Here is a 15,393-nt window from a genome sequence, read left to right on the forward strand (position 1 = left end):
CACACGTCACGTTTTTTTCTCTCCACGTTCTCCCGAGGGGGGAGCGGCGACGCGACGCGACGCCACGCGTCGCGGTGTCCGATCGCGAAAGGAAGAGGTAAAGATTCCGAGCAGAAGAGAAGAGACGGCTGCTGCTGCTACTGCTGATAAACATGTTACGTCCGCGCGAAAGGAGATCGTACGACGTGCGTCAACCGAAATCCCGAGCTGTCGTAGCTACCAAATAAGTCCGCGCGCGCGGCACGAAGATGGCCTCATCCACGAGGAGATCCTGGAAGCTCCGTAAGATAATCGTCCATAGGAAAACGAACGTCCCTGACGCGTCCTCGAGTATCCTCCTACGCGCTGCAAGAAATTCACTCTCTTCTCAGTTTCTCCGTGGATAAATGGTCTCTGTTTATACAAGCTTAGCTAACGATTGCTCCTCGCGGTTTCTTCCAATTATGGTTATAACTGGCTCATCAAAGATTTGTCTCGCAGCGAGAGTGAGAAGGTCGTTTCTTTGCACGGAGGCAGGAGTCGAAACGCTAAATTATAGCGCTATTTGATTACCTGTGGATAGAAATAGATTTTTACGAATGACGGATAATTTTTATTTGTTAAAGAAATTTGTTGACTTCACTTTAAAAAAAAAAATAATGCAGAGAAAAATGTAAACTAAAAACGACTGATTGCTATTGGCAAAAAAGAATTGTAGAATTGTTATTTTTAATTTTTTGACCATGGGATTTCAAAACAAATGATTTTTGTTTATGTGATTTATTTGAATTGACATTTTCAAATTAATTTGCTTGTCAATAATTCATTATACAACAATAGTGAGAAATTATTTATCAAAGAAACAGAATAAAGAAGTTGATACTGAATTAACATGGACAGAGAATTTCGAAAAGCTACGATTTAACAAACAAATAATTATATATTAAATAAACTACTTTTCCTTTAATTAATAATATAAGAAAAAAAATTATATAAACTTATTTGCATATAATTTTACACTTATTCATAAAAATAGAAATATATATCTTATTTTTATTACACTTCTATCGTAATATGAATGAATTAAAATGCATATATGTATATGCATATATGCATATATATTATCGATGTGAGATGTATGTTCTTTTTTTTCATGCAGAGGAATTTGTTGCCCATACGCCAAATGTCAATTGCTTGGCATTAGGCCACAAGTCTGGTCGTGTCTTAGTAACTGGTGGTGAAGATAAAAAGGTAAACCTATGGGCCGTTGGAAAGCAGAACTGTATTATGGTAATTATTGCATAATAATTTTCTTATCATCATCAAATTCATAGAAATTGCTGCTGCGTTTTAATGTGAATACATAAAACATTGTATAGTGATGTCAATAAAATAATTTTTGTTTTTTTTCTTAGAGCCTAAGTGGCCATACTACTCCCATAGAATGCGTACGCTTTGGCCAGACAGAAGATTTAGTATGCGCTGGCTCACAGACAGGTGCATTGAAGATTTGGGACCTGGAACATGCCAAATTAGCACGCACACTAACAGGACACAAATCCGGAATACGTTGCATGGACTTCCATCCTTACGGGGAACTGCTCGCTTCCGGGAGTTTGGATACGGCGATTAAATTGTGGGATATTCGCAGAAAAGGCTGTATTTTTACATACAAAGGACACAATAGGACTGTAAATAGCTTAAAGTTTAGTCCTGATGGACAATGGATTGCTAGTGCTGGAGAGGAAGGAATGGTTAAGGTAAATTAAATTCTACCTTCTATATATACATGCAAAAAAGACGACACTCACTGTGTTATTTTCCGATTAGCTGTGGGACCTAAAGGCCGGTCGACAACTAAGAGAATTTTCAGAACACAGAGGTCCGGCCACAACTGTTGAGTTTCATCCGCACGAATTTCTATTAGCCAGTGGTAGTGCCGACAGAACGGTACACTTTTGGGACTTAGAATCATTTCAACTCGTATCTTCCACAGAACCAAGTTCTTCGGCCATACGGTAAGCTAGAATGACAATCGTATAACAACTTGATGATTATATTAATTTTATCGCGATGTTTTAGATGCCTATACTTTAGTCAAGGTGGGGAATGCCTGTTTGTTGGTAGTCATGACGTTTTAAAAGTTTATGGCTGGGAACCAGGCAGGACATTGGACACGGTACCCACCGGCTGGGGAAAAGTCCAAGACATAGCCGTCGCTCAAAATCAATTGGTACGACAAGATACATCAAATTATCTTTGTATGTGCAGTATCGTTTTGTTGAGATATAAGATTGTTTCAGATCGGTGCGACTTTCCACACCGCGAGTGTCATTTTATACGTGTGCGACTTGAAAAAAATTGCACCATTGGGAGGAATATCTGCTGTCAATTCGCCGTTCAGTCATGGAAATTCTCTGAGGAAAAGCTTCTCCAGGGAACGACCGATCGGATCGAAGAAACACACGTACGTTTTATAAAATTCGAATTTAATGTTACATTTGGCGAATTGAGGTCGCTATCATATACATTTTTTTCGCTTATAGATTAGACGTAAGAACGATAGAAGAGGCAGACAAATCCGGCACGGATCCGGAGGATGAGGCTACCTATGCAGATATACCCAACGTAACCGACTACAGAGACATTTTCCAGCCGAATAGGGCGTGTAAGTGGCTCGCTACATCCGTCTTGTAATGTCTCATTGTTCGTCGAGTCTGTGACAAAAATATCTTCCTATTCTAACGTTTAATCCAATCCTCCACGATCTAATGAATATACGACTAATAAACACAATAGATACACAGAGTGTCTCTCACACACATAGACATATTGAATACGTCTAAATGTGAATGCAGTGTTGTATAGTTTGTGAATGAGCATGCCATGCATGATATGTTTCAGTGTCTCGCACACCACCTCCCGAATTTTCCGAGGCTTTCCAGGAGCCTCATGATATAGGTGAGTTTTGTGCAATAACCTTCGCACGGATTACTAAATGATGTAAATCCTGGAATAGTATGAGTTTTACTATAACAAAATTTGAATACCTTTTTGTGGATGTTCAAATATTAACATGATGCGAAGAAAATTTAGTTTAATCATTTATAGAAAAAAAATTGGTTTAAAAATGTAAAGAAATTTTCTATTAAAAATCTAATAGAAAAGCTAAAAGTTATGCTTTAAATTTATTTGAATACATAGTTATATTACTTTGTTTCTAAAGTTCGGAATTTCTTAAAAGAGAATAATCAAACATCGACATTGTTGATTTATTTTAGATCCGACGCAGCCGCAGATATTACGAAATCTCTCTACCTCAATGTCGAACCTGAGCACAATGGAACGTGAGGAAGTGCCACCAGTTTCATTACCCTCGTCGCCACCTCCTCCGGCGCCCACGTTGTCCCTGATGAAGCCGGTACCGGTACCGGTACGCGTTCAGCCAATTAAATCGTCGCCACCGATTCAAAGAAATCCGATCACATCAACGAGTCAAATCAGAGCAAATCTACAGGCGAACAATAGTCTTAACCAACGAGCCTCCAAGAACTGCGCATCCATACCACCGTTGAGGCAGAACATCACACCGCTTCCGGGCAAAAGGGTAAGCATGACCGATCAAGCGGTCCCGGCGGCACCCTTAGGACCACAAAGATCGAATTCGACTTTGACACCGCGCGTCGCGCCAATGGCCGCGGTGATTCCCGTAATGGACGACGGCAAATTAAAGAATAGAGTACCTAGCCCGGATTCTCCGAAGTATTATCTGAAAAGGCAGAACAGCAGGGATGGAGAGCAGCAGGGATATGAAAGTGATTATCCTGTACAGTAAGTACCTCTACGAGATATTAACACAGAAAATTATTTCAAAAATATGGAAATGTGGAAAATACATATCAATTTTTGAATAGAAATTAACGAAATTTTTTTTATATATTTTGAATCCACATATAATGTTTCTTGAGATTCTAAAATCCTTAGAAAGATATGATTTTTTAGTGTCGCAGAATATACACGTATATCATAATACATGTCAAAATTAGTAAATTGTAATTGAGAAAAACGTAATATTTTGTAATACTTTCTGAATGATTTTTCTCACAGAATTAATAACATAAGGCACAGTCCATCCGATCCCGCGCTGAACAGGCCGAACACCGCGCAATCGAGGTCGACATCGCTCAATCGAAACTTCGCTACCTCAACCGTACTGTCGGCGCGCAATATCTCCACGACCACGTTGTTACCCACGAAGAAGGCACCTAACAAAGCGCAGATTTCGCCGAATCCCAAGGTCGACGTACGCGTCTCACAGATAAGAAACAATGTTGAAGAAACGGACAAGGAAGAACTAGTGCCGATGAGCGCTGACAAGCCTTACGGTTTGGACGTTGAAAATTTTCTACCGGTAAGTTTTTTCCTTAAAAAAAAAAAAAAAATTAATTAATTTTTCCATAAATATTAATATAACGTCAGAGATCCAAACTGAAATACGAAAAAATTTTCATTTAATTTTGATAAAAAATTTAATGTAGGAATATAATATAAAAATCATTCAATTTGCCAAGTTTATTCTTGTTTTTTAAATAGATAATGATATTTATTTTCATTCATTAATTTTAGATTAATCATATATTAGTATTTATATTATCTTTATAAAAGTGATGTTGAGAGACATTTTTAAATTTTTATGTAAAAAATACTTTTGTTTTATAGCAAAGTTACACCGGTTCCACATCATTAAGTTATTCTCAAATAGGCGTGCTGACGGAAATGTCGGAGGCCGAAGTGTTGAATAGCATGATGCGCAGCCACGACTCGATGATGGCGGTATTTAAAAATCGGCATCGCTCATTACAGATCATATATTCTCTTTGGCACAACAAGGATCTCAAGGTAGTCATTTACCTAATCTTCGCATTGAGAGATACAATTGCACGAGAAATATAACGTGATGTGTTAATTTCAGGCCGCGATGGAATCTGCGGTCGCGATGAACGATTTAGCAATCATCGTGGATCTCTTGGGTATTCTGACATTAAAACCGTACGTAAGCTTTATCTATTCAATAATTTAATTTAACAGGCAATTTTTTTTCATTGTCAGTGTTTCTTTTGGTTCACAGAGCGATGTGGAACTTGGATCTATGCAATTGCTTATTGGGTCCTATTAGCGATCTCCTTCAAAGTAAATACGAAATGTGAGTACGAAATCATATTTTGCCCTGTGTTTCTTTTTTATCTATATTCCCGAAGAAATATGTCGATTTTTTTTTTTTTTTTTTTTTTTTTTCGAAATATTATTTTCAAGCTGGTCGTATTTCCAAATCAACTTGTTTTACTATCACTTATATATGCGTCAGGTAATTCGCATTCGTATTTCATTGCCGTATCACATGCGTATATTTAAAGATGATGTCAAGATGACGGAATATTTATCGTTTTTTGCTTTGCGCATCTATTATCGTCTAAGATTACTTCATCTTCGACGATGAAAACGCTGCGCACACGCGCAGCATTGTATTGGAAAATCGAGACACCCCTTCCGAAAGGGGTTGTTGCGCTCTTCTCTTCAGCTCCGCGTTCGGAGTACTACGCAATGGGAATGGCTAATTTGCCGAAGCGGGGAAATTCGAGGTGAGCGTTAGGGCGATGCGCGAAATTAGCCGAGACAATGAGAGATAGCGGCAGATGCAAATTCGACGAGGCGCGCGGATCCTTTTCTATCGCGCGGCGAGTCGTATTGTTTGCGAGGCGAATTGAAATCTGAAGTGCCGCACGCTCGCATATGCCAGTGCGGAGCGATGACAGTGGACAGATATAGACAGCAGAGTGTCATCTTCAACATCACACGGCCGTCATGCGAATGTAAATCTGTCGAAGGTACAGACGTTCGTTGTGGCTCTGATTCAGAAAAAAATTGAAGGAGTGAACTTTTGAAAAATAAAAGTTTAAAAAGATTTTAGTGTTTAAAAAATCTAAAATCATAAAAATGAACTCTAAAATTTTTAAAAAATTTTTAAAATTATAAATTTGCAAATTTGGAAAATAAATCGAACTATATAAAAATAACTAAATTGCATTGATTTTCTTCTTGAAATGACATATATTGAGCAAAAATAAATATTCTTCACGTTCAAAATAAAGTTTAAAATTACGCTTATCTCCTGTAATTGCGCGCAACTTCCTGGGCGTTCAGCTATAAATCCGAGAGAGGAGGAGGTAGCTTGTCTTTTATGTCCGTTTGACGTATGAAAGTGGGCGATTAACCGACTGCCCTCAGTTCCAAGCTGTTGCTCTGTCATGACGCGAAGAACGACTGTTTCCTTCCGTGTTTTATTGTAGACTATCATTATTCACCCTCGGCCTTTTTTTTTATTTCGTCCACGTGTTGTCTCGCAAGAATCGTCACGCTGTGCTTGCCATAATTATCAAAATATAGTTCAAAAACAATCTGTGAGCATTTATATGAATTTTAAAAGTTGTAATTATAATTTAGTTTTTTTATTTTTATCAAAATATTTTATATAGATATTATGTAAATATATGAAGTTATATAAATAAATGATTATTTAGTTTACATATTATGATATTTATATATTATTTATATATTATTTATATATTTAATATTATGATATTTAAATATTTAAATTTATGTAGTTTTATTTTAATCATATACATAATATTAAAAATATTATATAATTCGTTTATGTAGTGTAAAATATTTTATAATTGAATTTTTTATTATATAATTAACATATAATATAATATCTATCGCAATCTTAATTTTCAAAATTTGAGCACCCTGCCTTGTTCTATTAATCAGTTTTCTATATTTTTTCAATCTGTTTCCATTTGATCAGCTCTAGAGTACTTTGATATTAATTTAATGATTAATTAATCGTGCAGCAGGTCGGTTGTACAACTTCCGATGCATTTGGTTGCCCTCCCCAAAATTAGGCTTCCATCAAGTACCACGGGTACCTAATGACTTAACGAGCTTCCCGTTTCTTCTTTTTTCTTCGCGGGCCTTTCCGTCTCTCTCTCTCTCTCTCTCTCTCTCTCTCAGCAAGTATTTATTACCCCGCACGTGTTGCAGCGAAGTCTGCAATACGTATACATATATTTACAGGCTGGTCCAGCTGAAGCGTAAAGGATCATTTTTCTACGTTTATCTATAACTATACTATATATATATATATATATCATTACATATTTTTTTCATAATTTTTTAATTAATATTTTTTTTCAAGAATATAAAATTGTATCCTTAAATGGCGGTTTTTTAATTCTCTTTATAATTTTTATTAATCTATTTCTTTATCTATTTTTTTATTTATTAGTCTATTTCTATTTATTAATCTATTTCTTCTCTTTACGAATTATTAAATAATTCAAAAAAATCTTTTTACAGAATATCAAACTTTATAAAAAGTTGCATAAAATACAATCGCTTTAATTGAACTCCTCATATTATAATGATGATTACCTGATATAATTTCAATGAACCGGTTAATAGCAGTCATATATTAGCCCACGTGTATACTTAATAATGTGAAAAGTGAATTTAAACTAATTACTGAACGCTAGGCAGCTGTCGTTCACAGTCACTCCTAATAGCGATACTTGCCGTCGAACCGTTTGTTTGTGCCTGCTATTCTTGCTCGAAATTGCATATAACTTTCCATTAGCCATTCTTAATTTGCTATTAATAATCTTATTATTTCTATTTTAAAAAGAATGTTCATTGCTTAATTACTGCTATATTTAATATAAAAATACATAAAACATGAAAATGATAATTTTTGCTAATTAATTTTTTATTGTATTATTGTATTAGCTAAAGAAATAATTGATATCAAATTTGCATCTTTTTATCTCTTTATCTACGAGATAAATTCAGGGACAGCGTATATGCGTATTAGATTTGCGTTTCTGCCAAGGAGTGGTGTTCCCATTGTACTTTGATTTCGCAATCGTCGATGGGAGCAAACTCGACGACAGACAAATATACACATCTCGGACGGCAATATTATATAGTGGCAGTTTGCATATAGCTCGCTCGTCGCTTTCATGCCTCGTTCGTCACGGCCTTTCGTCCTGGACCTGGTGCCTCGTGAGAAAAAAAAAAGATTGCCGGCCAGACTGTCCAGACGCGTGTCATGAGGGAGGGTCCGCGCCCCGCCCGATCGTTTTCCAATTCCGCGATCGCTTCTCGTTTCCCCTCTCTATGCTGCTTTTACCTTTTTATCTCTATAGATTGTCGTTAGAGAAAAAAATGCTTTTTTTTGTTACAAAATCTTTACGATTATCTGATGAAGATAAAAATAGAAAAATGAATTTATTATAGTTAATAATTTGTCATGATAATCAATATATTATATTGATATCTATATTATAATAAATATGTATAATAAAATATAAATATTACATAAATATTATAAATAATAGATAGAACTCTTATTATTATTTGAATCTGAACAAGAAGATAATTATTAAATTAAAATTCTTATTAAACATATTAATTAAAAATTTTATTATTTTATTTTTTAATATTGTGTTTAAATTATTACTTGCAGATTATTTTAGTTAAAATTTTCACGAGAGAGAAAAGATGACTTTCCCAAAGTCACATATATGTCGATCGTATCGGTTTCCCATTTTTGTTAGATTCCCATTTTTGTTATAAGCCGCGTAAAATTCGGTCGGTGCGTTTTATACAGGGTGCGTCGATCGACGTTGCATTCATGAGCGTGTTCGCGATTCGTTTCGCCGATTCGAACGGGAGCACGAACCCTTTCTCGCCCGTCCGTCCGAAAGCGAGAGCGTGCTGAATCGCGCGGGCATGCCTTTCGTGCCTTTCGTTATTTATTGGTATCGTTGTTAGCCTAATAATAACGCCCGTTTTATCAAACGAACCAGGCATGACCGGTGGGTGTTGCGAGACTTGCCATAACTCCTATCATCATTTTACGACTGTTCCCATTTTATCCCCTTCGAATGTTCTATATTTCTTAGATAAATGAGCAGTTTTATAAAATAAAGAAATAAAAAATTGCTTTAATTATTTTTCTTAATTACATTATTGCTATTTATTACTTATTTTATTACTATTTATTATTTATTTTTGTCAAATTTCGATCTGTTTCAGGTACATAACTGTAGCTTGCTCGGCCTTAAGACTTATTCTTCGTAATTTCGCATCGGTGATAAAATCCAACGTGGAAGCGCCCCTTCACACGATCGGCGTTGATGTGTCGCGAGAGGAACGGTAAGTTCTATTCAATATATCGTTTACGTCTGAACATTTTCATTTCGAGTTTTGTTTCATTGAGAATCGTTTTCCCTCTCTGTTCTTCCAGGTACCACAAGTGCCTCTCTTGCTACGAGAAGCTCTCGGCGATACGGGCGATTCTGTTGAAGAAGCAATCGACGTCCGGCAAACTTGGCGCCTCATTCCGCGAGCTGGCTGTACTCATCAGAAATCTCGAGTGACCGAAACTACGTCGTCTGAGACCCTCGTGAATTCGACCGCCAATATCGTCGATGGTCAACGACCGTCGGTTTCCTGATGACGAGGGCCGCGTCGCCGCCACGACGGTGCAAAGCGAATATCGAGAAGCAGCAATGAAGCTCGCCGTCGCCTCGTATCGAGGAATATGCGTCTGTAAAAATTCATTCCTGTTGCTGTTATCGCCTTCTTCCGCTGCTATCGATCGATCGTCTTCTCCTCGTCATTGTCATCCTTGCGGCTATGCCAATTCTCGAAGAAAGCGAACAAAATTGCGAGATTCTTTATTTATTTACCGAAGGGCTGAACAAGTCGCGAAGTTTGTCATCATTGATGGAAAAAGAGAGAAAAAGAAAGAGAAGGAAAATGTCGATGAAGGTAAGGAAAGAAAGAAGTTTGTATGAAGAAAAGCGGAGTTAGATAAAAGACGGGTGAAAACGAGAAAAGGCATTGTCACCAAATGTGTTTAATGCTATACTGAAGCATCAGAAAGTGACCTAAGTAGTTTTATAAATATAAATTTTTCTGGGTATTTTTTAAATAATTTCTTTCTCTTTTATAGTTAGTTCGAATTATAGTTTAAATTAAATTGTTTTTTAGAAGCTTTAATCTAATAAATACCCATTATTTATGATATTTTTAATGCGATAAATAAAAATATATAATGTATTGATTTAAAAAATAATTTAATTTAATTAATTAATCAAAGAAAAGTATGAAAAAATTAAACTTATTTTTTGCATCAAAAATATTCTTTTTGTTGTCAATGTGTATGAACTATTTATTATAAGTAAAACGATAGCAAGAAAATGAATTTTTTAGATTCCGATGCGTCAGTATATCGATTTTGAAGTATTCGCATAGGGATTGAAATGATCAAGAACAATATTTAACGAGCGTCGTGTTGTTCGAAATATCTACGCAGCACAAAATAAAGTCACACCGAAACAATTCGCGAGGATTGCGTGGCCGATATATTTTCCGCTCTTCTTGCCACAGATCATACACGATCATCGAACATACGGCTGAAATTAGCCTTAATTACGGAGGGATGAAACGCGACGACGATCACAACTTTCATTAACGAAACGTAACGTAAGTAGATAGGTAACGTGTAACATACCTTTCTTAGCATACGAGAGAAATTGTATTTTTGCAAGAGGCATTTGCGTCCCTTCACTAATAAAGTATTTTAATCGTAGGAGTATAATACCTTGACTCCTGAAAATAAATCGTAACTTAAATAAAAGAGCCTAAGTATAAAAAGCGAATATGTACGTGTCTAAAGAAGCGAGAAGGATCGAAAAATGGACGGGGAGAGCGTGTCGAACGATTTGCGTTTTTATACTCATTTAAATAATTTTTTTTATAGAAATATGTATGTTATTTATGAACATTTTACTTTAGCGTTGTTTGTTATTCAACAAGCTAAATAGAAATTGTTATCAATGAAGCGATGAGTATATATCGCTGTTACACGCACTATACGTGCTTTTAAAAGGATATTCGAAAAACTTTATATACTCAAAATATTACTATCGCCGAAAACAAACGTTTTAATTAGCATCGAAGTGCGAGAGGTAAAATGAAAGAGTAAAATGAATACAGCCCAGTGAAGATATTTTTTGTGACATTTCATTTTGTCGTGTTTTGTCGTAAGACGAGCTAAAAGGTAATGATAGAACGACAAGCTCTAACTAAACAACTTAAGTATCCGCTTATCATTCTGTGAAACAACAATCTCTTATCAGACGTTACAACTTTATAAATCAAATCAGTATTATGCCAAACAGTATTTTTTATGCTGAAATATTTTTTACACTCATTTTATTTCTACGCATTTAGTGCTCAATGTTGTTAGCGACTTCGATATTTATTACCTAAAATAACTAGAAAGGTATCATTAGAATGAAATAGCGACTTGAAGAGATTAGAAGAATTAGTGTCAATCATTACCTTTTATCTCATAACGATAATATTCTCATTTCTATATTTATATTTAACTATTTTTGAAATTATGTTTCAGTGACAATATCGATTCGATAAGAAATGAGTGATAATTTAAGATTATGATTTGGTTATATATACCCGATAAACAGCAAAAGTGCCAATAATGTTTAAAAACCACCGACGAAGAACATTCCAGGACATATAATTCTGACATATTTTCTAATTTCGATTTAATACCATTTAAATATTAATGTGTACGAAAATTTTCTGACATCATAAAATCATACGGAGCCATAAAGTTATGGAAGATCGATAAAAGCAAATATAAGTTAAATGTGGCTTGGAGTAGTCTTCATTTGTTATTGTCGTCTAATAGTTAATATTTTATTCCTGATTTTTTTAGTATGTGTATTATTTAAATTAATGTGTATTAAATTATAATTTTTTAAGAGTTTATGTTTCGGCGATCGTTCGGCTTTCCCTTCCAATATAACGGAAGGCGATTATGATTTTTGCGACAAGGGAGGATTATTTATCGTTATTATATATAGTGTACAATTCTTGCGATTATGCGATCAACCTTCATTCCCGTGTTTTTGAGAGAACACAAAAGTGCGTTACACAAATAAGAGGATGTCTAAGAGAGACAGATAAAAATTTTCACAACATATTGCCTCGAAGTATTATACAATAAAATGTACAACTCTTTCGTTATAATTTTACATATCACGTGTGTTTTTTTTTTTATTCAACGAAATGTTACCCTCACAATAATATTCTTTATTCCGATCCTTTACGTTAAAAACGAACTTTCATTATAAATTCATAAAAATAGAAATGGATCTATATATACTAGAACAAAACTGATTCAATTTTAACGTTACATTAGAGAAATAATTCTATGCAAGAAAAAAACGAAATAATAAATTGTGGCAAAATTTTTATTTTTTATATGAGTATAAGTGTGAAATCAATTTTCCATTTTTATATATATATATATATATGCAAATTATTATAGGTTTTTTCCATACATTTTTGCATTATTCTCAGTCCAGATTCTAAATTATTCTTTACACGTCTAAAGTCTATATTCTTAGCAAACATTTTCGTGAATTACAGTGCAGTTCGCTGAGCATTTTCATGAAATGACGAAGGAAGAGATGCGTTCGCTCAAATCTCCAATCCTAATCACCTTCAAAATGAGGGAAAGATTACGTGGAGGATACTCGTATGTTCCGTCCAATGTATTTTTATAAGAGAGGTAGAAAGAGAGAGAGAGAAAGAGATATATGAGAGAGCGCGTTTTGTGGGCGTGTGTTTTTCGAATGCTCCTGTAACTTATCATTTCGATCGGTATGGGGAAAACTTAACCGATCTTAACTTAAGCTTACGCTCATACATTGTGTGATATCGATTTTGATTCACGATGCGTAGCGAAGATCATTAAAAAAAGTAACTTAGCTCCGAGTGCAAGTGTCAATGTTATTCATCGTTAATAATCTCGAACGTGATACACATTTTGCGTTCAAAAGTATTTTTATTTTATATGTTACTTTTATCAGATGATAAATTTTATTATTGTTTCATTTCACACTTTAGTCCTTACTGCGTTATTCTTGTTTTACTTTAACATTTTAATTTTTATTTGTATTGATTATGTTATTTAAATAGAAGTAATAATAAAGTAGTATGATTTTATTTATTTGTGTTGTTTTTTTGTATTTCCTATAATTTTAAAGCGGCAGATACCGATTATTATATATTATACATAGTTCCGAATATATTATCAAACTATAATAAGGTGAAGTATACATATATATATATATATATATAATATGATATTCGCAAAGTATGAGCGTCGTTAAAGATACCTCTATCTACTTTAGTAAGAGTCGACACTAATTAGTAGTAGCCTAATTTTGGGAAACGATTTTAAAAGCGAGAGGCGAGCACTTTTGATATCGACATTGTGAATATATTCCATTCGGGAAAATTCTATTTTATATTTCATATATTTATCTATATATTGCAATACTCACTTTTATCTCTTAGGCAATGCCTAGAGATTTTCGTTCATATCATGAATTAATTTAGCGACTCTAATGTCCATATTTTAATTAGTATTAATAGATAAACTTTTCCTCGAGGAGGACATCGGGAGACAAAAAATGCACAGTAACTGTAAATATTCTGTAAATTGGAGCACATAAAGAAAAGAGATTAAGGGGAAAGTCCTTTCGCGAGATCTCCCGCTTTGCTTCGCTGTACATTTGCCATTCTAATTTCACTGGAGGAATAATTCGCCTCGATATTTATTCCAACGGCCGTTTAAAATATATGCGATGTGCATGATAAGACTCTGTCGCAATTGCGATCTGATTATCATCTAGATTTCTCGAAATAATTCTTCAACAATCTCACAACTGCCTTAACAGGAATCCTGAAGAAGACAATTTTATTTTATCTGTGCCGATTTGCATGTAATATTTAATTAACTTTAGTCGTTAAGTCCGTTCATAGTCATTTGAATAGATTAATAATAATACTCTTCAACGAGAAAAAAAAAATTCGTACCAATATATATTTATTTACCAATATATATTTTATCCTCTCCCTTAATTAATTTAAAATTTTTTTTTTTTTATGAAAGAATATTTTGATGTAAAAATAATGTCTAAAGAATCTCTTAGTCTGCGACTGTTCCTTCATAAAGGTAGTTTATCTATCGGCGAAATTTTTTTTTATAGGTCGATAATCCAGTCTATCCATCAACGCCAATTTTATTTTTATCACATTCGCTTATCCCGTAAAAAAGGGCCGTCGACTATCTGTATTTGCATCGGTGATCGGCATTGCCCTTTAAAATCCGATCCTTGTCAATCAATTCTCTTTTTTTTGCGCCACGCAATGACAACATAAAGTGTGAAATGCACACTTCGATATATATTTTTTTATTTATTTTTTTTTTTTTTTTATTCTCAAAGACAGACAAATTTGTACATCTTTCTTGACATTTAGAGATAACGTGGGAACGAGAGAGGATTCAGATCCTCATTCCGAGGATACCGTTACTCGCGAACGACACTCGGGATCTCGACCGACACCGTGAAAAATAGCGCAAATATTCGCGTACTAATCCGTGAAATATCGCGACCGTTTAAATCACGAGGCACGCGTGGCGGCTGTTTGCATCTGGATTATGTATTCATAGGATTATGCAAGAGAGAGAGAGAGAGAGAGAGCCCTTCCCTCTAGGGTCCCCACGCCGACCGTCAACCCTTCATCGAGATATCCGACTCCGCGATATATCGAGGTTCCTGATCCTTATAACGAGAATTGATTTATAAAATCGGGTCACAAGATTTCTATATGTATATCTATACTATAATTCCCAAAATACAATAGATTATTAAGATTTTTTCTGTATATTTTAAATGTAATCGCCCGCTATTAGTATGTATCACCAGGAGACGACAAGAAAGCTGTCACTTTGTTAAAAGTCACTCATTTTTCAAAATTATTATTATCCGATCGTTCACGCGCAAAATTACAGGCTACGCGGCGGGAAGCCTTCGTGTGTACGTGACACATACGTAACTCAGCGTCAGGTGCATCGGCGGTGTCCTCCCACGATCGCGGCGGCATTGTTGTGACGGTGATGGGTTTAAGTCTCCTTCTCTTGTCGTCACCTCGAGCGTCGAAAATGCTGTTTTCTCACAATACGCCGGCAACAATGCGTCGTTACGCGGAGAGGAGGACGAAGCCGAGAGGACTGGACCTGCATAAGCGGATTATCCCGGCCCGACGGGAAGCGATACCGATACACGCATCCACGTAAACATCATCCCCCAGCTCCACTCACATGTACAAAGACGACGCAGCTTCCGCGTCCGAGAGCATTGTCAGCTCGCTCTCGTTGAAAGTGGTCTTATATATACTGGTCTTTTTTTT

General features: G+C 35.2%; 1 protein-coding gene and 1 long non-coding RNA gene across 4 annotated transcripts in view; one reads left to right on the forward strand and one right to left on the reverse strand.

Annotated features, from left to right (window-relative positions):
* Nucleotides 1–23: 23 nt before the first annotated feature.
* Nucleotides 24–12,164, forward strand: LOC126853094 (katanin p80 WD40 repeat-containing subunit B1-like). 3 transcript variants are annotated; one of them, XR_007687908.1, is made up of 16 exons: nucleotides 24–282; nucleotides 1,139–1,269; nucleotides 1,395–1,739; nucleotides 1,810–1,997; nucleotides 2,062–2,212; nucleotides 2,283–2,446; nucleotides 2,526–2,647; nucleotides 2,884–2,940; nucleotides 3,261–3,810; nucleotides 4,087–4,390; nucleotides 4,699–4,878; nucleotides 4,952–5,028; nucleotides 5,108–5,182; nucleotides 9,133–9,252; nucleotides 9,344–9,870; nucleotides 10,315–12,164. XR_007687908.1 is itself a non-coding variant. In XM_050598535.1 (15 exons), the coding sequence occupies exons 1-15, from the start codon at nucleotides 249–251 to the stop codon at nucleotides 9,474–9,476; spliced, it is 2,631 nt and encodes an 876-aa protein (XP_050454492.1). In that variant the 5' UTR covers nucleotides 24–248; the 3' UTR covers nucleotides 9,477–12,164. The 3 variants fall into 3 exon arrangements, 2 of the variants coding, with proteins under 2 accessions (XP_050454492.1, XP_050454493.1); XM_050598535.1 differs by having other exon boundaries at nucleotides 9,344–12,164; XM_050598536.1 differs by lacking the exon at nucleotides 2,884–2,940 and having other exon boundaries at nucleotides 25–282; nucleotides 9,344–12,164.
* Nucleotides 4,327–15,393, reverse strand: part of LOC126853137 (uncharacterized) — a 34,925-nt gene continuing 23,858 nt past the window's right edge. Inside the window, exon 4 of the long non-coding RNA XR_007687916.1 lies at nucleotides 4,327–4,402. This is a non-coding gene — a long non-coding RNA (uncharacterized LOC126853137). The remainder of the gene's footprint in view (nucleotides 4,403–15,393) is intronic.

The sequence above is a fragment of the Cataglyphis hispanica genome, chromosome 11 (genome assembly GCF_021464435.1).
Source record: "Cataglyphis hispanica isolate Lineage 1 chromosome 11, ULB_Chis1_1.0, whole genome shotgun sequence".
Taxonomy (NCBI): Eukaryota; Metazoa; Arthropoda; class Insecta; order Hymenoptera; family Formicidae; genus Cataglyphis; species Cataglyphis hispanica.

Bases quoted from the DNA above. Each gene is read 5' to 3' on its own strand.
- LOC126853094 (XM_050598535.1), top strand. From the start codon at position 249: ATGGCCTCATCCACGAGGAGATCCTGGAAGCTCC. The intron at 4,391-4,698 runs GTAAGTTTTTTC...TTTGTTTTATAG, and splicing joins ACGTTGAAAATTTTCTACCG to CAAAGTTACACCGGTTCCAC. The intron at 9,253-9,343 runs GTAAGTTCTATT...CTGTTCTTCCAG, and splicing joins GATGTGTCGCGAGAGGAACG to GTACCACAAGTGCCTCTCTT.